General features: G+C 41.7%; 1 protein-coding gene across 1 annotated transcript in view; it reads right to left on the minus strand.

The window, feature by feature from the left end:
- Positions 1–24,740, minus strand: part of LOC134326693 (adhesion G protein-coupled receptor L3-like) — a 537,600-nt gene that overhangs the window by 130,366 nt on the left and 382,494 nt on the right. The window contains exons 9-10 of the mRNA XM_063008876.1: positions 19,249–19,352; positions 10,285–10,470 (exon numbers count right to left, since the gene is read on the minus strand). Coding sequence (XP_062864946.1) covers positions 10,285–10,470; positions 19,249–19,352 — 290 coding nt within the window. The remainder of the gene's footprint in view (positions 1–10,284; positions 10,471–19,248; positions 19,353–24,740) is intronic.

Below are 24,740 nucleotides of genomic sequence, written 5' to 3' on the forward strand. Positions count from 1 at the left end.
GGCCCAGCGACGGCGACGCGGTGCTGCAGGACTGCTTTGGCTGCACAGACTGGCAGATCTTCAGGGAGGCTGCTGAGTGTGAGGGGGAGCTGGATCTGGAGGACTACACATCTTCTGTTCTGGGGTACATCAGCAAGTGTGTGGAGGATGTCACCACCACCAAGACTGTGACTTGCTACCCGAACCAGAAACCCTGGCTGAATGCAGAGGTGCGTGCTCTGCTGAAAGCCAGGGATGCTGCCTTCAGGTCTGGTGACTCACAAGAGCTCAGGAGGGCTAGAAGAGAGCTGACTGCAGGGGTAAAAAGAGCAAAAGCTGCATATGCTCAGAAAATCCAGGGACACTTCTCCTCCCAGGATCCACGGAGCACGTGGAAGGGCATTAAGTGCATCACAGACTACAAATCCAGTGATGCACAATGCCCCAAAGACCCGTCCCTGCCCGAAGCCCTCAACAAATTCTACGCCCGCTTTGAGGACCCTGACACCCCCCCCAGCACCAGACTCACCCCCCCACCTGGAGAAAAGCCCCTCAGCGTTACACCAGCAGAAGTGAGGAAGACTCTTAAAAAGATCAACCCACGGAAAGCTGCTGGCCCGGACAACATTCCCGGGCGGGTGCTAAAGGAATGTGCGGATCAGCTCTGCGAGGTCCTGGCGGACATTTACAACGTCTCCCTCATCCAAGCAGCTGTTCCCACCTGCCTGAAGACTGCCACCATCATCCCGGTCCCCAAGAGTTCCACAGTGACTGGTCTGAATGACTACCGGCCAATAGCCCTCACGCCGATAGTTACTAAGTGCTTTGAAAGACTGGTTATGACCCACATCAAAGCCACCATCGACATCACTGTGGACCCACACCAGTACGCATACAGACAGAACCGCTCCACAGAAGATGCCATTTCTTCTGTGGTCCACACTGCACTCACCCACCTGGAGCAGAAGGATTCTTATGTCCGTTTGCTCTTTGTGGACTTTACATCTGCTTTCAACACCATGATTCCCCAGACCCTAACAAACAAACTCTTCTCACTTGGACTGAGCATTTCCCTTTGCAACTGGGTCTTGGACTTCCTGACCAACAGGCCGCAGTCGGTGAAGATCCATGACATCTCCTCCTCCACCACTATCCTCAGCACTGGCTCCCCTCAGGGCTGCGTGTTGAGCCCCCTCCTGTTCACACTGCTCACATATGACTGCTCACCTCTCCATCTGGTCTGTCATATTGTGAAGTTTGCGGACGACACAGCAGTGGTTGGAAACATCACAAACAATGATGAGTCCAACTACAGACAGGAGGTGGAACACCTGGAGGACTGGTGCAGAAAGAACAACCTCTGCATCAACACGAAGAAGATGATCGTGGACTTCAGAAGGAGCAGACACGCCCACCTCCCCCTGCACGTCGGAGGATCTGAGGTGGAAGTGGTCTCCAGCTACAGGTACTTAGGTGTGCACCTGAGTAACAACCTCACCTGGAGCAACAACACTTCCTGTCTGGTCAAGAAGGCACATCAGCGGCTCTACTTCCTCAGGCGGCTGAGGCGAGCCGGACTCGGGAGCTCAGTCCTCACCTCCTTCTACAGATGTGTGGTGGAGAGCGTCCTGTGCTCCAGCATCAACGTGTGGCATGGAAGCTGCTCGGCTGCAGACAGGAAAGCTCTGCAGAGAGTGGTGAAGGCGGCACAGAGGACGGTCGGAGTCAGCCTCCCCACCACCACCGACATCTACACCTCCAGATGCAGGAAAAGGGCCACCTGCATCATGAAGGACCCCACTCACCCAGCACACTCACTTTTTGTCCCGCTCCCCTCAGGCAGGAGGCTGCGGAGCATTAAGTGTAGAACAACAAGACTGAGAAACAGCTTCATTCCCGAAGCTGTAAGACTCTCAAACTCCACCTCGCCAAACACTCTGCACTGACACTTTCAGAGTACACTTGGACACCTTACATTTACGCACAATAAGACACTGTCTTTGCACCTTGCACTTGGTCACTTTATTATGCTGCTACTCAGTTCTACTACCCATGCTTATAAGTTAAATGCACTCTTATTGTTCATGTTGCTGCTACATTTCTACATTTCTACATTTCTACATTTTTACATTTTTACATTTCTACATTTTTACATTGCTACATTTACTTCTACTTTTTATATTTGTAAATATTTTTCATACTATGATTATTCTTTTGTATTGTATATATTAGATATTTTATTGGGTGTAACTGGGACCTTGGGTCATAATTTCGTTCCACCTCATGTACCACATGTGATGTGAATGACAATAAACCCTCCTTGATCCTTGATCCTTGATTACAAGACAAATCTGTGCCGCAGCCATGCCAGTTTAGCTTTCGCACTTTATTCCCATGAAGCCATGCTCTTGTAGCATGTGCAGAATGTAGACTTGTAATTTTTTTTGCTAAACCAAGCAGGTACAGCTCCTAAAATGACTTATATATCTTCTAGATGACTGCATATTTTGATCCAAAATGCATATTCACCCCTCAGAATTAAAGACAGGCAATTTACCCATGACATTGGAACTAAAACATCATTAGTCTAGCTCAGCTGTGCTGAAGAACAGAGAACAGCAGCATTTCTGAATTATGCTGATAACTGACTTCTACTTTGTGTTGTAGAGTCTAATCTTGAATTTGTAAATGAACTGATTAACTGTGTTTAGTGAGAAGTGTTAGTTAGTTTAATGCAGTACCATCAGAGGAAACAAAGGCCCTGCTTTCTAAGCACAGAGATTCCTTTAAAAAGTGTTTTAATCTTTTACTAATGTTATGGATTGTAGATGGTGAAATCCTTGTGCAGAGAAAAATTTTGCTTTTACTCTGTAGAAAGCAACTAAGCCTTTCTTTACTGCTCCTAATCATTTAACAATTAGAAGATGATATTTCACAATGTTTCTGGTCGTAATTTGCCTATGCTGCAGTGGCAAACTGCAGTGTTTCCTATAGAAACTGAACCACTGCAACCCTGACCAGGATACAGGATAGAGAGACTAATGAAAATAAAAGGAAATACAATTTATATCAATACAATTTATAAGGTTAAACAATAAACATCTCTTTATTGTGCTGTTTTTTTCCCCTAATCTAGTCGTATCCAATTACCCTGATTACGTTATGCTTCACCGATACAACCCTCCACTGCTGACTGAGGAGCTTTGCAACTGACACACGCCCCCGCCCACACATGAGCAGTACCGACTGCATCTTTTCACCTTTAAGAGGCGAGCTCATAAGAGGATTAGCCTTGTGTACAGAGAGACACACCCTGATCAGTGCACTCTTTCCCCACCTCTGTGCAGGCGCCATCAATCAGCCAGCAGAGGTCGTAATTGCACCAGTTATGAGGAACCCTGGTCCGGCTTACCCACCCTGTGGACAACAGCCAATCATTGTTCATGTGGCCACCCAGCCCAGCCGGATGGCAGAGCTTAGATTCGATACGATGTATTCGAAATCCCCATTTTGTGCTGTTTTTAATTAAATACTGTAAATGACAATTAAAAAAAAAATTACTGCTTTCTGTTTTATTTGAATTAATTTACGAAACAAACACTGTTCTATTCAGCTACACTCATTTCCAACAGGCCTATAACTGTTGAATCTCATCAGACAAACATTAGAAGTAGAGTCATAGTTAAGAAATTTGTGACTGGCACCGTCTTGGGATACAGCTTTAAATTTGTGAGCCTTGGAAGCTTACGTAAAAGGATTAACAAGTGCAAAACGTTCACATGAAACTCCTGCCCTTGCCTGCAACATATACTACCAAGTTCCAAACTGCAACTAGATACAAGGTAGATTTCAATAGCCAGGCACCTCAAGACAGGCCTTGCACAATGCCAATATCTGGCAGGACTGGCATAAAGCACACACCGTTGGGACTCTGAAGCAGTGGAAATGTGCTGTTGTCAAAAGTGGTCAAATTGGGTGGCACGGTGGCTTAGTGGGTAGCACTGTCGCCTCACAGCAAGAAGGTCCTGGGTTCGATCCCAAAGTGGGGCGGTCCGGGTCCTTTCTGTGCGGAGTTTGCATGTTCTCCCCGTGTCCGCGTGGGTTTCCTCCGGGTGCTCCGGTTTCCTCCCACAGTCCAAAAACATGCCACCAGGCTAATCGGATACACTGAATTGTCCTATAGGTTCCAGCCACTAGATGCATAAACCAGTGCATTGTAGTGTCGGTCCCAAGCCCGGATAAATAGGGAGGGTTGTGTCAGAAAGGGCATCCGGCGTAAAACTGTGCCAAATCCCGCCGGCGACCCCTAACGGGAAGAAGCCGGAAATGTCGACCCCGTAACCGAAAAACGGGACAAAGGCTGAGGAACAAGAAGTCAAAAGTGGTCAAATTATGCTTTGATATCCAGAGGAATGCTACTTACTAAGTATTAAAATGCCGAATGCTAGTAAATCTTACTGTTGGCTGAACTAACTAATGCACTTGTGGTGAAATGGAAGCAAATTCCTGTATTTATGTTCCAAAAGCAGCAAGAGCCCTAAATAGATAAGTCAAAAAAACTCAGTATCAGTGTAAATTTTTATCAGCAACAGAACTTTGTGTTCAATGTGTTCAAGCTAGAGCATTAGCATGCTAACCCAGCAGAATTTGCACTGCTGGGAGACGCATTGACGCGCACGTGTTCCGCATGAATTACTGATCACTCAGGAGAAACAAGTTTGGGCTCCCAAACAGGACAAAAATAAACAGCGCCGAACACTTTGGTGGGCCCGTCACTACCTGTGACAGCTTGCTAGCGTCTGCGCAGGCCAGCATGTTTAGCGCACCCCACTGTTTTGTGGTAGGGCTCCTTTCTTCCCCATTAGCTTCTCTGTTAGTATCACCGCTGGCAGCTCTTGTGCTTCTTTCATCTGTAAAGTGCTGGGGATCTCGCTTCTCGCAGACTTAACGAGTCTGAGGGCTAAACCCACCGCTCTGCTATCAAAGCAACGATTCAGAATGCTAACATGCCGTAAGTACGAACTCTGAGGATAACGTGACAGCCGGAATCAGAGGAATTATTGGAAACAGCACCGGGAGACAGGTGACCTTGAGTGAGAGAGAAAAAGCTAAACAGAATAAGAGAAAGCCTTGCTTTCCTAGAAGTCGCTGTGTGTTTCGGTTGTCAGTAGTGACAGATGGAGGAGGGTAAGTGTATTTTAGAGTTGATCTAAAGCCACTACCACCATCCAGTCTAAAGAAATGAGATAATAATTTATGATTTTAAGTCTGAGCCCTTGATCTATCAATTTCTTTAAAGCTATATAAAATAAAATATTTATCCAGCTTTGTGGCAACAGTTGGCATGACTCAACTGACTTAACTGAAACAAAGCCCTGACCTCAACCCCACATAAGACCTATCACAAATACTCATTTGATTAAACAGGCAGAAATTCCCACAGATATGCTCTGAAAGCATATTCTGGACTTGTGGAGGCCAACAAAGGAAGAGGGGGGGCATGGTTGTGGAATTACTCACTCACTTACTTTCTTAACCACTTATCCAATCAGGGTCGAAAGGCGTGCTGGAGCCTATCCTAGCTTTTCAATGGGCACAAGGCACACAGTAACACCCTGGACTGGGTGCCAGTCCATCGCAGGGCAGACAGTGTCTCCAATTAACCAATTGACTGTGGGAGGAAACCGGAGCTCCAGGCGGAAACCCACGCAGACATGGGGAGAACAAGCAAACTCCGCACAGAAAGGACCCGGACCGCCCCGCCTGGGGATCGAACCCAGGACCTTCTTGCTGCGAGGCGACAGTGCTACCCACTTAGCCACTGTGCCGCCCAGTTGTGGAATTAGATGACCATCAAATTTAAGCTTATACTGTAGTTAAAGAGACACAAACAAAAAGGGTTATGGAAACATAAAGGCAGTGGTCAATATAACAAAAACAATGTAGCATATTAAAGACACAAAAACATCTGCAGCCTGCAACAGAGACACAGGATAGAAAAGGGATAGTTCAGAAACATGGCAAGCTTCTCAAAGCACCTGCGACAACCCAGTTAACGTAACAAGAGAAAACATAGGAAATCTAGAACAAGCTGGTGACTGGTGCAGTCCAGGCCAGTGTGGGTTCAAATGTAGGGCCCGTTCCAGAAAATAGACACAGTTACCAGAAAGACACAAGGTATGTCGACATCTGAACCGAACTAAGCCTGGCATAAGTTTTCATAAATCAGGTTGCCAACAGAGCAAATATGTAAGGAAGAAACCGGCATGAATAGAAACACTTCCACCTGGAGCGAGTTAACCCTCAATGAAGCACTGGTGTCAGTTAACTGGAACCAACGAGTCAGTCATACACCTCATCTGCAGGCCATAATTGTGGAGGCACATGGCGGGTGGGCTGGTTACAATATATGTTCAGTTCACACCAGCAAGCTAACAGTCAACATCAGTGAATCTAAATACAAAAAGTCTAATTTTCCTCCAATGTTTTCTTCCTATCTAGTTCCTATCCAATTACATGACTGTTTTACACTTTCTCTCTACAGCTGCTGACTTCCACATGTGACCAAGGAGAGCCAGGACTAAGGGCATTGTGCACAGATACTCACGCACTGATATTCATTATTCCTCGTCTCTGTTCAGATGCCATCAATTGGCCAGCAAAGGTCGTAATTGCATCAGTTACGACAAATCCCCTCCAACATCCAACCCATCGGACGAGCCAATCATTGTCCGTGTAGACACACAGCCTGCCGCTAGCAGAGCTGTGATTCGAACTCACTAGTTCGAGATGTCAGCTCTGGTGTGCTAACGTGTTTTACCACTGCGCCTGATAAAACATAAGGAGCCGTTGTAGCCTAGCAGATAAGGTACTGGACTAGTAAGCAGAAGGTTGCTGGTTCAAACCCCACCAGGTTGCTTGAGCAAGGCCCTTAACCCTCAATTGCTTAGACTGTATATTGTAAGTCACTTTGTATAAAAGCATCTGCTAAATGCCGAAAATGTAAATCTAAAACATGTATCAATATCAAATGATGAAGTGTAACTGCTACTTATTAATAAATCATATTTTTATACATTTACTTTTCTCTTCAATTCTAACAGTTTGTAGCAGTGAAAAGAGTTTTAAGGCATTAATTATTTAATACATACAGCATCAAAATCAAGACCCAGACAAGAAGTCAAAGCCAGTTAAACATATTTGTACTTGACTATTTAATCTTTTTGTGTATATATAGGATAAGTAGTTCAGTAAAATCTGAATACTAAAGGATTGTGCCTTAGTCCCTGGTGTGTATAATCGGAAAGGTAGCTCTGACCAGTCATTTGCTACTAATGGGAAATCCACAGAGCTCTGCTTTTCTGCCCTTCGAGTAATGCACTTAACCTTAACTTCCCACTATGATCTACTAAAAGAAAAAAAAAACACATTCTCACTTTCCTTGGCACTTCACAGGCTTCAGTTTTTACAGGAAAAGTAATACTCTTTAATTTTAGCATACAAACGCTTGTCACTGAGGTGTTTTCCTAAAGGATATGCTATTTGAACCTTTAATTACCACAGAGACTACATGTGGTGTACTTTGTACAAGATTCATAATTGGACTGCCTGGGGTTGTACCTTCGGGGATATCTGTATGTAGTTTCGACATTTGAGAACAACAACAAACTGGACGGTACCTTCTTGCTGGACTGCCAAGGAGGTCGGTCTTTTGTTTTCCTTTAGGGAAAGAAGTGACTGACTGCTGGTGACTGCGCACCAGTGCACAAAGCAAGGTCCATAAAGACATGGATGAGTGAGTTTGGTGTGGAAGAACTTGACTGGCCTGCACAGAGTCCTGACCTTAACCTGATAGAACACATTTGGGATGAATTTGAGCGGAGACTGCGAGCTGGGCCTTCTCGTCCAACATCAGTGTCTGACCTCACAAATGCACTTCTGGAAGAATGGTAAAAAATTCCCAGAAAAACACTCCTAAACCTTGTGGAAAGCTTTCCCAGAAGAGTTGAAGCTGTGATAGCTGCAAAGGGTGGACCGACATTACATTAAACCCTATGGATTAAGAATGGGACGTCACTCAAGTTCATATACGTGTGAAGGCAGACGAGAGAATACTTTTGACAATATAGTGTATTTTGGCAAAGGCATGGTCAATCCTTCAACGTTCTTCCTTCATTGGTAGCTGTTGCACAATATTAGTGAATCTCAAAAATGCCTTTTCATGGCTGAACCTCTAGGTGGTCTAGAAAAAGTCAGTTAGCTTACGCAAAATGTTAATTAGCCTAGATAACTTGTACCTTGTCAACATAGATGCAATCATACAAGACACTTCTGTTTAAAAAGGCTTGAACTATATCTACAGGAAAGTCAATATGTCTGTGTGTTCTTTTTGTTGATCAATCATTCCTTTAGTTAATGGACAGTGAAGAACCAATCCAAATCTTCACAGAAAAGATACAAGCAGGTTTCTATCCTATTCAGTTTTTTTTTTTATTAAATAGTATTTTATTTTTTATTATTTTAATTAATAAGTAGTCATATAAATTTTTTTATATATTTTAATTAATATTTATTAATATAATCATTTTATTTTTATTTATTTCCCCCCCCACTTTTTTCCCTCAATTTTCCCCCTAATCTAGTCGTGTCCAATCACCCTGATAGCGTCCTCTATACTGATTCGACCCTTCACCGCTGACTGAGGACGCCTCTCAACTGACATACGCCCCCTCCGGCACGTACAGTCAGTACAGACTGCATTTTTCACCTGCACGAGTCGAGTTCATACATGTACGGAGGGCCACACCCCCATCAGCATTATTCCTCAGCCCTGTGCAGGCGCCATCAGTCAGCCAGCAGGGGTCGCAGTTGCACCAGTTATGAGGACCTATGATCCGACTTTTTACCCCTAACCTTGAACAACAGCCGATCATTGTTCATGCAGCCGCCCAGCCCAGTCGGAAAGCAGAGCTGGGATTCGATACGATGTATTCGAAACCCCAACTCTGGTGCGTACTGCTGCACCACCTGAGTGGCTATATAATTATTTTAGATATTAATATGAATTCAGTCATTTTTGATATTCATTTAGTAGTCATTCAGTCAATATTGGTAAAGGTTTTACAACAACGACAAAATTCCAAACCTAAAAATCCTTTTGTTTCGACTTTTATTGAACCTTATTGCTGCAGCAGTGAATTTCACAAATCTGACATGACAGTAGGTGTCTAGATGTTTTTTTTAATAAATGCAGCCATTGGCTCCACATTAAAACACAGCTCATGAAGCATTATACGGTAGCATTTACACACTTGGAGGGGGGTACTAATTAAACCTGTCTATACACATGCTCACAGATGTCTGATATTGGCAGGATTGATTGACAGGAAAGACAGGAGCGCTGAGGAGCTCTTTCGGAGATTGATAATAGGGTGGTGTATATATTATTGTGTTACTAGAGAGTCCAGGCTTCTAAATTTTTTATGGTTGATTACAGTTTAATAAACATGGAGATGATTGATTATAAGGGGAAAATTAAGGAATATTAATTAAATGTCAACATTTTAGTCAAAAGCCTTATGCATGCCCTGCATTTTCTACTAGAAGAAAAACACCACACCAGCATGTGTCCTCATATTTGAATGACACTCTTGAATGCTGATTTGATATTATGAAGCTAAAACACAGTTTACATCCAACACAATGGGTGGCACAGGTCCTCTGGAAATGAGACAACCTGGCAGGCACTGCAATCATTAAAACAATACCTACTGTTTAACTGTTGTTGCCAGACATCCTTCTGATCCGTCTCTGTTTTTCTCCAACTTTCTCTCCCCCCCAAAAAAACCCATTTTTATAAATTTTTTGTTCCTTTTTTTTCTTTTCACACCAGGCTGAAATCCTGCAGCTGGAAATAGACAGCCACCCGGGATCAGCCTGCCCTATGCAATATACCCGCAAGAGAAAAGCTATTTCAAATCATTTCAGGAAAGTGCCAACAGCCTAATAATAAGAAGTAAAGGACTTGACTGGACTTGAACTTATTGAAGCCCACTCGGTGCAGACCCGTCTCCGAACCTGTCAAACAATCTTAGCTTAGCTTTTGATCACCACTGTACAGTCGACTTGCCGCACTGAAGCCCGGTTGGAGGGAATCCAGGATGTGGAACAGATTGTGACAAAGCTAAATCAGGCACAACTGGCCTGGGCAGCTGCCTCGTAAAATTTCATCCCACATTTATATTGCAACAGAAAGCAGTCGATAGATTCACTAGAGTCTGAGCATTAGTAGTGTAGTGGTAATACCTTGTTGAGACTGCGAGCAGCACTGTCTTTGCCTCCAGGGGTGAGATTTCGGAGCTGAACATCTAGAAGATCCACCAGATGACCTAGAGCTCGAACTGTGTAAGTAATGTCTCCTGCATGGATGCGGCTCTTGGTCTGCTCCGACAGTTCGCGGGAAATGATGGCCGCCGCCTCTCCAGCTCGAATCTGTAACAAATATATAGGTGTTACCATTGTAATGAGAAATATTTATTAGCTCCTACAATTTTCCTTGACTTGTCTTTGGTTATATTTTCAATATACAGTGGTACCTTGTAACTCAACGTCCCCTAAACTCGAAATCTTTAAATCTCGACACCCTTTGTTGAGAAATTTGTACCCTTAAAATCGACGTGTGTGTGACTGTCATGTTGTTCAGCGCTTGGCTTAAGCGGTGCAGTAAAACGTCATCAAAGTGTGCATATGAGACAAATCTGCATTTGCCAAATCCACTCTGAAAGCTCCACATGTATCTGTGTTTAGCTGGATTTTCTCCTGTATCACTTTTAAACTTGGTTTATAGCTCGGGGTGCTGAGAAATTGTGAGAATCAGCTTTTCTGAGAGACTAAAACGCTTATCGTAAAAAAAAAAAAAGCTTAGCGTGACTTAATGAATTAAAAGAACGACATTGAAACACTAAATGTCTCTTAATTATTACTGCTCATAAGTTCTCTCCACTAATGTAATTCCTCGCTCGTTTTAGTAGAATAAGACACGTTAAGCTTTGTTCACTCCATAGAAAATAACAGCACAATCAGTGCAAAATGTGAATGCGCCTTTACTGAACTCGCTAAAGAATACAGTATTCCAAGATTGAGCATCTCCACGATTAACAAGCACAAGGAAACAATAAAGAAGTAAAGTGAAAGTGTATATTTTATTGAATTTAACTGTTTTCAATAGTATTTCAGTGTTTTATATTATATTTGTGTTATTTTTAGTGTATAAGTGTCAAAAACAACCACATTATTTTACATTAGCCTAAAATATATGCAGTTCCACAGAACCATGGAACGCATTAACAGGTTTCCCCTACATCCTCATAGGAAAAAATACCTTGAAACTTAACGTCTTTTAAACTCGACGCCACTCCCAAAACCAACTGACGTCAAGTTTCAAGGTACCACTGTAGATTTACAGGCATAAGTACAATTTGCAAGCATTTACTTTAGCAAATGTTCCTATTTTTATTTAGTTGCTAGTTTAGTGGACAGTAATTAATGCATCTGCACTAATATGGCAAAAAAGCAGCTTTCCAATTGTAACATACCAATGAACTGCCAATTTACACTGCTACTTTTTGAATTCATGTCTTTCACCCACAACAATTCATAACAGGTGTGATAAAACCCTTTCCTGTCCAGCTTTTCTTCATGTCTATAAAGACATGAAGACAAGTTTGATTTAAAGAAACTCAAGTGGTCTGCACAGAGCCCTGACCTCAGCCCCACTGAACATCTTTGGAATGAACTGGAACATTGATTAAGACTTTCTTAAGCAACATCAGTGCCCAGTTACCCAGTGCCCAAATGCTTTTTTGACTGAATGGGCACAAATTTTCAAAAACATACTTCAAGACTTATGGGAAGCCTTCTGAAAAGAGTGGCTGTTGTTATAGCTGAATAAATAGAAGTCACTCTACAGTATTTATAATGTAATGTCTGACAAGCTCAGGTGTCTAAATATAAGAGATCTTCAAAAAGTTTCCGCACTACTATATTTTGTTTGGAAACTGTGAGGGCAGGAGGAGTAGTAATTGGTTGTGTCTAAGGGACTGAAAGAGTTTATAGTCCGGATTTAGTGTCATCTGATTTCCACCTTTTTGGACGCTGAAAGAAGCTTTAAGGGGAAGAAGATTTTCATGTGATGATGAGGTGAAAGCAGCGGTGCATCAGTGGCTACACGCTCAACCAAAAACATTTTTTGCGGATGGCATTAAAAGGTTGGTATGATGCTGGGAAAAATGCATGGGAAGGTGAGTATGTATAAAAGTGATGTCATTTGTTTTTAAAATTCTTAATAAATAGAGTTTCAAAAAGTGCAGAAACTTTTTGAAGAAAAAATATATATATATGCCCATATAGTGTATGTGTTCCCTAGAGTAGTCAATTACACCAATTTTTTATCTCATTTAGTTACCAGTTAATGGCTTATTCCATGTTCACGTCCTTCCTAAAATAGACTTGAAGCCACTGCTTCTTTTTCAACATTTGTAGCACTAAGACACTTGGTGAGGGGAACTAACTGCAATTCTTTCATGTATATAAGCTTAAAAATGCCTAATTTTAGTAAGGGTTACTTTTAATTGGCAGAAAAGACAGAAATCTTATAAAGCAGCACCAATTACGCTCTTATGGAGCCCCACCAACCAATAATAGGGCAAAAGTTATATAATTGGAAGACCAAAGAGCTACTACTGCAAAGTTCTGGTATTTTCATGTCCATATTATATATGTATGTACAAAATGGATGTTCTTTTATATAAAAGAGAACATCCACAAGAAAGAAAACAATAGTCTGGTGCCTAAAGCACAAGGCTGGGCGTGAGCTGGTTTAGATTAGACTGCACGGACTCTGTGTCATGAAGCCCTTTAGGCTCCGTTTCATCTGCCATGAGTCTAATAACCCTGCAGTTAAGCGCTCCAGCCAGTACACTTCATGTCTTGTCTGACACGTTACAGCAAATATTTCTATATTCTGCACATTGCTGTTCAAAAAAAAAAAAAACATCAACAAGGCCTGTTCTGCCCCGCGGGTGACAAAAACTACACACGTTAGTAGATTTCTGTTGTGCCAGCGTCAGTCAGCACTGGGCGCTTTTAGGTTGGTGTAGAAAGGAAAAGAGAAAAAAAAACAGCATTTACAACCCCATCTCGAAGGGAATGGTTCCAGCGAAGTGTGCTGCTTTCTGAAGGGTGTTTATTTTTTATTTGAAGGAAAAGATTTAATTAAAAAGCTCCTCCAGCGCGGGAACAAATGCGTTTATTTGCTAATGAGAGTCGCATAGCCAGTGAGGAATAACCAAAGCTTTGTAGTAGTCTGGCCTCACTGCTGGCACTTACATTACCAAGCATATCTCTGCCAGGCAGCTTCCGTAATTACACACACTCACACACAGACACACACATAGGCTGGACTAGTTGCAGAACAGTGCTCCAATATAAACTGAAATGCTCCTATTCAGAGGAAAAACTAGCACTTGTTAGAATTAAAGGCGCTACACTGAAATGCAGAAAACAACTTCTTAAATCAATGGTCAAGTCTCACTTTTTACACTAGTGTGAAAGGAGAGTGTCCACGCACACTGTTTTCTTATGATTGAGTATTGCACTTGTATTAACTTGATTATTGATTAGGAGATTAGTGGGATATTCACTCACTCACTCACTCACTTTCTTAACCGCTTATCCAATCAGGGTCGCAGGGGGGTGCTGGTGCCTATCCCAGCTTTTCAATGGGTGCAAGGCACACATTAACACCCTGGATGGGGCGCCAGTCCATCGCAGGGCAGACACACATACACATGCACACACATACACACGCCCATTCACCTATAGGGCAGTTTAGTGTCTCCAGTTAACCTGACTGCATGTTTTTGGACTGTGGGAGGAAACCGGAGCTTCCGGAGGAAACCCACACAGCCATGGGGAGAACATGCAAACTCCACACAGAAAAGACCCGGACCGCCCCGCCTGGGGATCGAACCCAGGACCTTCTTGCTGTGAGGCGACAGTGCTACCCACCAATGTATATATAGACTCACTAAGCACTTTGTTACATACACCCTAATGGTACAGACATTAATGTACTGAGATGAACTTTTGTTGAAATACAGTTATTGAGCCACACTTTGTCACCCTGCTGTACCTGATTTACCAATCAAAGATGGTCCCCCATAGAACCACCAACTGACCAGATTTATTTGGTTGACCCTTCCCAGCACTGCAATCACTAACATGGTAATAATATGATACTGAGTGGTGTACCAGTATAAGTGTAACATTGGCAGCAGTGAATTTTGCCTCAGGCAGCACTACATTAAAAATCAACCTGCTTGGGTAATTAATTTTACCACAAGGGTTTGGAAATACTTCAGAAAACCCTTGTCAATAAACACAGTTTGTTGCTGCTTTTACAAATTTAAGACTCCACTATACAAAGCTTTGACATACACTGCATAATGCATAACATTAAAACCACCTCCTTGTTTCTACACCCAATGATAAAAACTCAAGCAGTGCTGCTGTGTCTGATCCACTCATACCAGCACAACACACACTAACACACCACCACCATGTCACTGTCACTGCAGTGCTGAGAATGATCCACCACCCAAATAATACCTGCTCTGTGGTGGTCCTGTGTGGGTCCTGACCATTGAAGAACAGGGTAAAAGCAGGCTAAAAAAGTATGCAGAAAAAGAGATGGACTATCATCAGTAATTGTAGAACTACAAAGTGCTTCTATATGGTAAGTGGAGCTGATAAAATGGACAGTGAGTGTAGAAACAAGGTGGTTTTAATGTTTATTCACTTTAGTCTGATGCAATTTTCTCCCACTTTTACAATGCTGCTTATTATTGAAACAAAGCAAAACATAACTTTTGACATTTACTTGAAAAACATGTAATTAAAGCATGTTATTGTTGTCACAGTTTGAGATTTGCAAAAGATGGCAGCATTTAGAGGTGGCCAAGTCTTAAATAAACAATTAGATGCCATCTCCATGCCAACAAACTTAGAAATTTGGAAGCTGTTCCAGACGACTTAAAACATCTAATTACAAACAAAGTTAAATGCTACTGAAACTTTTTCTGGAATCTGGTTCTATTATCTGATTAAAAGCTTTTTGGCAGTAGATGTTTGGCATGAGTTTAATGTGGGAAGACAAATAGTGATACAGAAGAGAATCAAATCTACTACTTAGTCATTTAAAGGATCTGTCATGTTTTGGAGCTTTTGTTCTTCATAGGCTCTGGGAACCTTGTTGAAATCTTGGATATAGCAGAAAATGTTAAGTAAAATGCTTGGATGGACGGACGGACAAACAGACAGACAGACAGACAGACAGACAGATAGATAATGAATGAATAGATAGATAGATAGATAGATAGATAGATAGATAGATAGATAGATAGATAGATAGATAGATAGATAGATAGATAGATAGATAGATTATATCCCAAGGGAAATAATTGATCCAAATGTACAATTAATTCTTTTAAGCACTTTTACTTTTGAACTATCACTGGCTTTAAGGTTCATGACTATGAATGAGTCCAGTTTCTTTTATTTAGCTATGATTTAAAATCAGTTTTATGTTGATTGGATAAACAAATTTAAGTCAGTGTCCAATCCTCAGATATCTTAAATTAAAAATTATTCTTCAATTATTCTTCAATTATTCATCCAGCTCTGGAGTCTAGCCATGTCTAGCCTGACTAAAAAATGTAGTTGTGTAAGTTTGCTCTTGTTTTCTTTCCTCATCTCACTCACACTCTCTCCTCACTTCTACTCTGGTTCTCTCCGGACTCATTTTGACAGCCTGATCCTTATTTGAAAGTCTAAGTTTCCACCTTGAAGCTTGCTCATAAATTTCAGTCATAGATAATACCAGTCATCAAATTGAATAACAATCCTATAAACCATGTATGTCGGGTTAATAAAGAATACATAGTCCCAAATTCCCACCTCCTGGTGTAATCACCTGGCGCTCGTATGAATCCTAGCTTTAAGTGATAATAGATTTCTACTGTGAAGTTCCTTATACATTGTTTCTTTTTCAAAGAAAACAAATAAAGCACAAACACAGAGCAGCGAGTTTCTTTAGGGGATAGTAGATATGAGATATGGTTGCTATTTCTTTTTTCCTGTCACTTAAAGATACAGACAGTGTATTTACAGTCCCTCAGTAGGTCTCAATATGTTCATAATACAGTAATTAAAAATAATGTGCTGTTTTTTTGCCCTTTATTATTATTATTATTATTATTGTATTTGTGACTATTATAAATAATACAAATAATAATCGTAATAATAATAATGAATCACAAAACAAGCACAATAAATATAAAAAATATAAAATAATTATAATGATAAAACACTACAAAAAGAAAAGCACAATTTAGTCAAACAAATACTGTTAGCTATATAAAACTCCTACACTTAATTAAAAGAAAATCTATCTAACCTATTTATATCAGATCATAAAGTATAAGTGGGTAGAAAGTAGTCAGATACTGACACCAACTCTGCATCTATAAAGCTAACACTTGCTACATCAGTTACAATCCAATTTAGCTACCGTCTACTCCAACGCTGACCTTTACTTTCCTGTATTACTTGGAATCTGAATATAAATTGAACCACGGATAGTGACAAGATGAATAAAAATAGTGTGTTTTAAGAAAATATGTAGCATTATATATATATATATATATATATATATATATATATATACAGTGTATCACAAAAGTGAGTACACCCCTCACATTTCTGCACATATTTCATTATATCTTTTCATGGGACAACACTATAGAAATAAAACTTGGATATAACTTAGAGTAGTCAGTGTACAACTTGTATAGCAGTATAGATTTACTGTCTTCTGAAAATAACTCAACACACAGCCATTAATGTCTAAATAGCTGCAACATAAGTGAGTACACCCCACAGTGAACATGTCCAAATTGTGCCCAAAGTGTCAATATTTTGTGTGACCACCATTATTATCCAGCACTGCCTTAACCCTCCTGGGCATGGAATTCACCAGAGCTGCACAGGTTGCTACTGGAATCCTCTTCCACTCCTCCATGATGACATCACGGAGCTGGTGGATGTTAGACACCTTGAACTCCTCCACCTTCCACTTGAGGATGCGCCACAGGTGCTCAATTGGGTTTAGTCCATCACCTTTACCTTCAGCTTCCTCAGCAAGGCAGTTGTCATCTTGGAGGTTGTGTTTGGGGTCGTTATCCTGTTGGAAAACTGCCATGAGGCCCAGTTCTCGAATGGAGGGGATCATGCTCTGTTTCAGAATGTCACAGTACATGTTGGAATTCATGTTTCCCTCAATGAACTGCAGCTCCCCAGTGCCAGCAACACTCATGCAGCCCAAGACCATGATGCTACCACCACCATGCTTGACTGTAGGCAAGATACAGTTGTCTTGGTACTTCTCACCAGGGCGCCGCCACACATGCTGGACACCATCTGAGCCAAACAAGTTTATCTTGGTCTCCTCAGACCACAGGGCATTCCAGTAATCCATGTTCTTGGACTGCTTGTTTTCAGCAAACTGTTTGCTGGCTTTCTTGTGCGTCAGCTTCCTTCTGGGATGACGACCATGCAGACCGAGTTGATGCAGTGAGCGGCGTATGGTCTGAGCACTGACAGGCTGACCTCCCACGTCTTCAACCTCTGCAGCAATGCTGGCAGCACTCATGTGTCTATTTTTTAAAGCCAACCTCTGGATATGACGCCGAACACGTGGACTCAACTTCTTTGGTCGACCCTGGCGAAGCCTGTTCCGAGTGGAACCTGTCCTGGAAAACCGCTGTATGACCTTGGCCACCATGCTGTAGCTCAGTTTCAGGGTGTTAGCAATCTTCTTATAGCCCAGGCCATCTTTGTGGAGAGCAACAATTCTATTTCTCACATCCTCAGAGAGTTCTTTGCCATGAGGTGCCATGTTGAATATCCAGTGGCCAGTATGAGAGAATTGTACCCAAAACACCAAATTTAACAGCCCTGCTCCCCATTTACACCTGGGACCTTGACACATGACACCAGGGAGGGACAACGACACATTTGGGCACAATTTGGACATGTTCACTGTGGGGTGTACTCACTTATGTTGCCAGCTATTTAGACATTAATGGCTGTGTGTTGAGTTATTTTCAGAAGACAGTAAATCTACACTGCTATACAAGCTGTACACTGACTACTCTAAGTTATATCCAAGTTTCATGTCTATAGTGTTGTCCCATGAAAAGATATAATGAAATATTTGCAGAAATGTGAGGGGTGTACTCACTTTTGTGATACACTGTATATATATATATATATATATATATATATATATATATATATATATATATATATATATATAATTTATGCATTTTCTCCCCTTTATCTCTCTTTTTAGCGCGTCCAACTGCCCGATTGCGTCACGCTTTCTCTCCACCAATGCCGATCCCTGCTCTGATTGAGGTCAACGAAGCTAACCCACGCCCCCTTCGACATGTGGGCAGCATGCCATATGCATCTTATCACCTACACTTTGACAAGTGCAGTGCCGCTCAGCATTGTGTATGGAGAGACACACCCTGAGAGCACTCTTTTCTCATCTCTGTGCAGGCGCCATCAATCAGCCAGCAGAGGTCGTAATTGCATTAGTTATGAGAGAGAGTCCCTTTCTGGCTTAGTCCCACCCATATCTGAACAACAGGCCAATCGTTGTTCATGTGGCCGCTCAGCCTTAGCCGGCAGCCAGAGCTGACATTTGAAACAATGTATTCGAGATCCCAGCTCTGTTTCCAGCATGTGTTTTTACCGCTGCGCCACCTGAGTGGCCATAATATGTAGCATTTAAAAAGTTATTTTATTACTGGTTTTATCAAATTGCTCAACTTCCAACTTACAAGCTACTTAATTAAAAAAATACATAAATAAAAATAACAACACTACAATCTGACTGAAAAAATAGTTGTATAGGTTTGCTGCTTGTAGTGATGCTACTGCGTACAGTCCTATCGCACTGATGTTTATTAGAAGGGTGAAGTGCTGTGGTATGTGTTTCATTCTACACACATCGTAGGTTAGCCACTGACCCTCAGTAAAACACTATTCTGTTCCACCACACTTTCCAGCTAAAAAGGCTCATCCTCTCATGCTACACAGTGGAGCATGCATACAGAAAGAATGGGAGGATGGGGTTTTTCTTACCTTCTGGTTGATGATGTTTACCCAAGCTGAAGTGCAGTTGCTGAGATCAGGACCCAGCAGGTCCCACAACCCCTCCGGTCCCATACAGGTAAACGAGGTGGTTCCTAGAGGACAAACAAATTAAATAACACAGTTTATTTAGTGTACCATAGTGAGTATGCACTTTTTAATATATTTGATAGACATATGACTACCTCTGGTCAATAAAATAAAAGACAATGACTGAGCAAAATGTAAACGTTAATATTAATATTTTGCAGTAGATACATGGTAGGTAAAATGTCAACATTGTATTAAGCGAGTAGTGAAGTTATACTTAAACCAGCAGCATGGTTATTTTTTAACTGTACAATAAATTTATATACACTGATCAGCCATAACATTAAAACCACCTCCTTGTTTCTGCACTCACTGTCCATTTTATCAGTGGTCACAGGACGATGCCAACAGGGCGCTGTTGGCTGGATATTTTTGGTTGGTGGACTATTCTCAGTCCAGCAGTGACAGTGAGGTGTTTAAACTCTTTCAGCGCTGCTGTGTCTGATCCACTCATACCAGCACAACATACACTAACACAGGACCACCATGTCAGTGTCACTGCAGTGCTAAGAATGATCCACCATCTAAATAATACCTGCTCTGTGGTGGTCCTGTGGGGGACCTGACCATTGAACAACAGCATGAAAGGGGGCTAACAAAGCATGCAGAGAAACAGATGGACTACGGTCAGTAATTGTAAAACTAAAGTGTTTCTATATGGTAAGTGGAGCTGATAAAATGTGTGTATATATATACAGTGGGGTCAAAAAGTATTTAGTCAGCCACTGATTGTGCAGGTTCTCCTACTTAGAAAGATGAGAGAGGTCTGTAATTTTCATCATAGGTACACTTCAACTATGAGAGAAAAAATGAGAAAAAAAAATCCAGGAAATCACATTGTAGGATTTTTAAAGAATTTATTTGTAAATTATGGTGGAAAATAAGTATTTGGTCAATAACAAACAAGCAAGATTTCTGGCTCTCACAGTCCTGTAACTTCTTCTTTAAGAAGCTCTTCTGTCCTCCACTCGTTACCTGTATTAAGGGTACCTGTTTGACCTCGTTATCTGTATAAAAGACACCTGTCCACAGCCTCAAACAGTCAGACTCCAAACTCAACCATGGCCAAGACCAAAGAGCTGTCGAAGGACACCAGGAAGAAAACTGTAGACCTGCACCAGGCTGGGAAGAGTGTATCTACAGTAGGCAAGCAGGTTGGTGTGAATAAATCAACTGTGGGAGCAATTGTAAGAAAATGGAAGACATACAAGACCATTGATAATTTCCCTTGGGGTCAAGATCTCATCCCGTGGGGTCAAAATTATCATGAGAACGGTGAGCAAAAATCCCAGAACTACACGGAGGGACCTGATGAATGACCTGCAGAGAGCTGGGACCAAAGTAACAAAGGCTACCATCAGTATACACACTACGCCGAGAGGGACTCAAATCCTGCAGTGCCAGGCGTGTCCCCCTGCTTAAGCCAGTACATGTCCAGGCCCGTCTGAAGTTTGCCAGAGAGCATATGGATGATCCAGAAGAGGATTGGGAGAATATTATGTGGACAGATGAAACCAAAATGGAACTTTTTGGTAAAAACTCAACTCGTCGTGTTTGGAGGAAGAAGAAAAACCCAAGAACACTATACCTACTGTGAAGCATGGGGGTGGAAACATCATGCTTTGGGGCTCTTTTTCTGCAAAGGGGACAGGACGACTGATCCGTGTTAATGGAAGAATGAATGAGGCCATGTATCGTGAGATTTTAAGCCAAAACCTCCTTCCATCAGTGAGAGCATTGAAGATGGAACGTGGCTGGGTCTTCCAGCATGACAATGATCCCAAACACACCGCTCGGGCAACGAAGGAGTGGCTCCGTAAAAAGCATTTCAAGGTCCTGGAGTGGCCTAGCCAGTCTCCAGACCTCAACCCCATAGAAAATTTGTGGAGTCCATGTTGCATAGCGACAGCCCCAAAACATCACTGCTCTAGAGGAGATCTGCATGGAGGAATGGGCCAAAATACCAGCTACAGTGTGTGCAAACCTGGTGAAGACTTACAGGAAACGTTTCACCTCTGTCATTGTCAACAAAGGTTATGTTACAAAGTATTGAGTTGAACTTTTGTTATTGACCAAATACTTATTTTCCACCATAATTTAGAAATAAATTCTTTAAAAATCCTACAATGTGATTTCCTGGATTTTTTTTTCTCATTTTGTCTCTCATAGTTGAAGTGTACCTATGATGAAAATTACAGACCTCTCTCATCTTTCTAAGTAGGAGAACCTGCACAATCAGTGGCTGACTAAATACTTTTTGGCCCCACTGTATATATACTGTATATATACACACATATAATGTTTCTTTCAAGTTGGTTATCTATTTCTTTTTTTTTTTATTTTTTTTTTTAATTATCTATTTTTTCCCACTTTTTTACCCCAACTTTTATCCCCATTCTAATCGTGTCCAATTACCCTGATTGTGTCCTCTATACTGATTCGACCCTTTTTGCCTCTGACTGAGGACGCCACTCAACTGACTTGCGCCCCCTCCGGCACGCAGTCACTACAGCCTGCATTTTTCACCTGCACGAGTTCATACACCGAGAGACACTGCGCACGGAGGGTCACACCCCTCTCAATGTTATTCCTCAGCCCTGTGCAGGAGCCGTCAGTCAACCAGCAGGGGCCGCAGTTGTACCAGTTATGAGGACCTATGCTCCGACTCTACCCCTAAGCCCCTGAACAACAGCCAAACGTTGTTCATACTGCCGCCCAACCCAGTCGGAAAGGTAGAGCAGATACGACGCATCTAGAAACCCAACTCTGGTGAGCTAGAGCGTACTTTACCGCTGCGCCACCTGAGCGGCGGTTATCTATTTGCTAAGACTATTTGTTGTTATGTGCCATAAGTTCATTTTGGAGCTGTCTCTAATATAAACAAGGCTGCATTCCAAACTACTTACTACATTATCAGTCAAAGTATGGACACATCTGACTGGTAACGTATGTACTGAACAGTAGGTCATCATGTGAAAACCCCTCCAAGTTCAGTTGTTTCAGCACCAAAAAGTGTCTAAAATTAATTATATAAAATTAATCATATGTTTTTAACTGTTGTATGAACGGTTACTGGAGGGTCCTTTCCTGTTCCGGAATGACTGTCCATGTGCACATAGTCAAGTCTATAAAGACTGGGCATGTTTGATATAGAGGAACACCACTGCATAGTTTGCATGTTCTCCTCAGTGCAGAATTTGCGGGTGCTCCTGTTTCGGTCTTTAAGTCTAAAGACATGTAGTCAGGCCAATTAAAGCTACTTAAAATAGGTGTGAATGGCATGTAATGGACTGGAGCGATGTCTCTCACCCAATGAATCACACCCATCACGACCGTGACCAGAATGAATAACCAGATAATGAATAAATTAATAAATAAATAAATAATGACACCACTGGAGATTTTATTTAATCTCTTTTTTGGCATTAAGAGATCAGATAGCTCCAGTTTCAACAGTTTCATTTCTGAAGTAGCTTTTTTTTAGCACTTCAGTGCTTACAAACAAACAGCCTTAATGGCCTTGGGGCCAATTAATTACTCTTATCAGAGTTGGGTCCAGATTCGATCATCCTCAGAGCTGAAACGCTCCCGAAAAGCATGCATAGCTGAGATTAACATGTACTAACTGCGCTAAGTGATTTCCGCCAGCATGAAACAAACACGGTACAAAATAATTGTGTCCAGGCAGGAGATTTGTGAAAGCCAGTAATTGGGGGTGAGATTGCGTCTCTCACTGTTTGTGTGTGGATGTGTGTGTGTGGTCACAACTCTATTAGAAAAGGTCAATTGAGAGGCCTAAAGGATTCTGAGCACTAATGTGCACCAATCACATGTTTGTAACACATGCATCACTGAAGCTAGTTTTGACTTTAGGCACCGTGACTATAACATGATGTGTTTATTTCTAATAAGGTTAGAATACTGACTGTACCGTTCTGAAGTTGTGGTTATTTTGTACAGACAAAAAGACATATTTCGTTCTTTGTCATTTACTAACAATGAATCAAGATTAAAAAGTCCGGTACATTAATAGCATTTATCAGATGCTTTTATTCAACTGTGTCTAAATACAGTACAATGCAAGCAATGTGAAATTAAGGGCTTTGCTAAGGGACCCTCAAATTCATGTTCAGGAGAGGCTTGATTGTCATTTCAGTTATATACAAGTACATACTGAAATGACACAACGTTCCTCCCTGAACAAGGTGCAACACAGACACACTGCAGATAAAGAACAGTACAATAAATACAAGGCACATGTTAACCTAAAAAGTGATGCAATGGGACTAAAGACAAGTGTGGTGTTGGCCAGTACATGGTACTGGGTAAATGTCAAGGTAGTTCCATTAAACGATATTGACCAAAAACGCAATACTGTGCAAGAGTGCAAGTAATAGAGTCACTGAGTAGTCAAATGTGTTTTAGAGCTGTCAGAGTCCAGGGAGCAAGACCTTGTTGGCTGTGTGTGTGTGTAGGAGTGTGCGTGTGCGTGTGAGCTTGTGTGTGTGTATATGTAAGAGAGTGCATGTAGAAGTGTGTGAATGTGTGTATGAGTATGTGTGTATGTGCATGAGTGTGTGTGGGAGTTAAGGAATCTGATGGCCCACAGGCACAACCAAATGTGCCTGTTGAATGCACAGTCAGGTTGATAGCACAGTTTGAGAGCTTAATATCTCAGCAGGGGTGGAATAGTGAATTAGTGCCACCCGAGTGCCCATCCTTTTAGTTCCAGACACTTACATGGTAACTAGTTAACTAGTTAAAAAAAACTAGGAATAATTTCCTCCACCATATGAATAATGAGAAAACCAATAAAAACACAACTGACATGGAAAGAACAGTTGGCAGGTCCCAAAGACCCATTTGCTATGTCCTAAAATTCCAACTCTATATAAATAGTTTTAAAAAGAGGTGTCATGGTTAAGTGTTCACATCCGTTTGGTCATATAGTGTATTTACATTAGTTCTTTAAATACATGACAGGATAATTCAGCGGCTATGGAGGACAAATTAATACTTTCCTAGCCAAAAGGCACATTTTTATATTCAAGTGAAGTGATTAATCACATAACCTGACTGCCAGTCATGGTAAAAACCACAGAAACAAGTCAGGATCCAACAAAACAGCAGATAAGGGATAGAAAAAGGCAGCAGGGAGTAAGAGAGCAGGGACCTGCGACAGCATTAAACTGATAGAAAGTTTGACTGACACTTCATTTTCCCTCCACCAAACCACTCTTAACTTCAAGATAAAGAGGGAACTAGACGGCCGGAGGAGAGATAATTGAGAATGAAGTTGAGAGAGAGAAGTTAAAGAAAAGGACCGGACAGATGGAGAAAGGAAATGATGCAGACAGAGGAATGCGAGAGAATATAGAGAAAGCAGGCGAGGG

This window comes from Trichomycterus rosablanca, chromosome 14, assembly GCF_030014385.1.
Source record: "Trichomycterus rosablanca isolate fTriRos1 chromosome 14, fTriRos1.hap1, whole genome shotgun sequence".
Classification (NCBI taxonomy): Eukaryota; Metazoa; Chordata; class Actinopteri; order Siluriformes; family Trichomycteridae; genus Trichomycterus; species Trichomycterus rosablanca.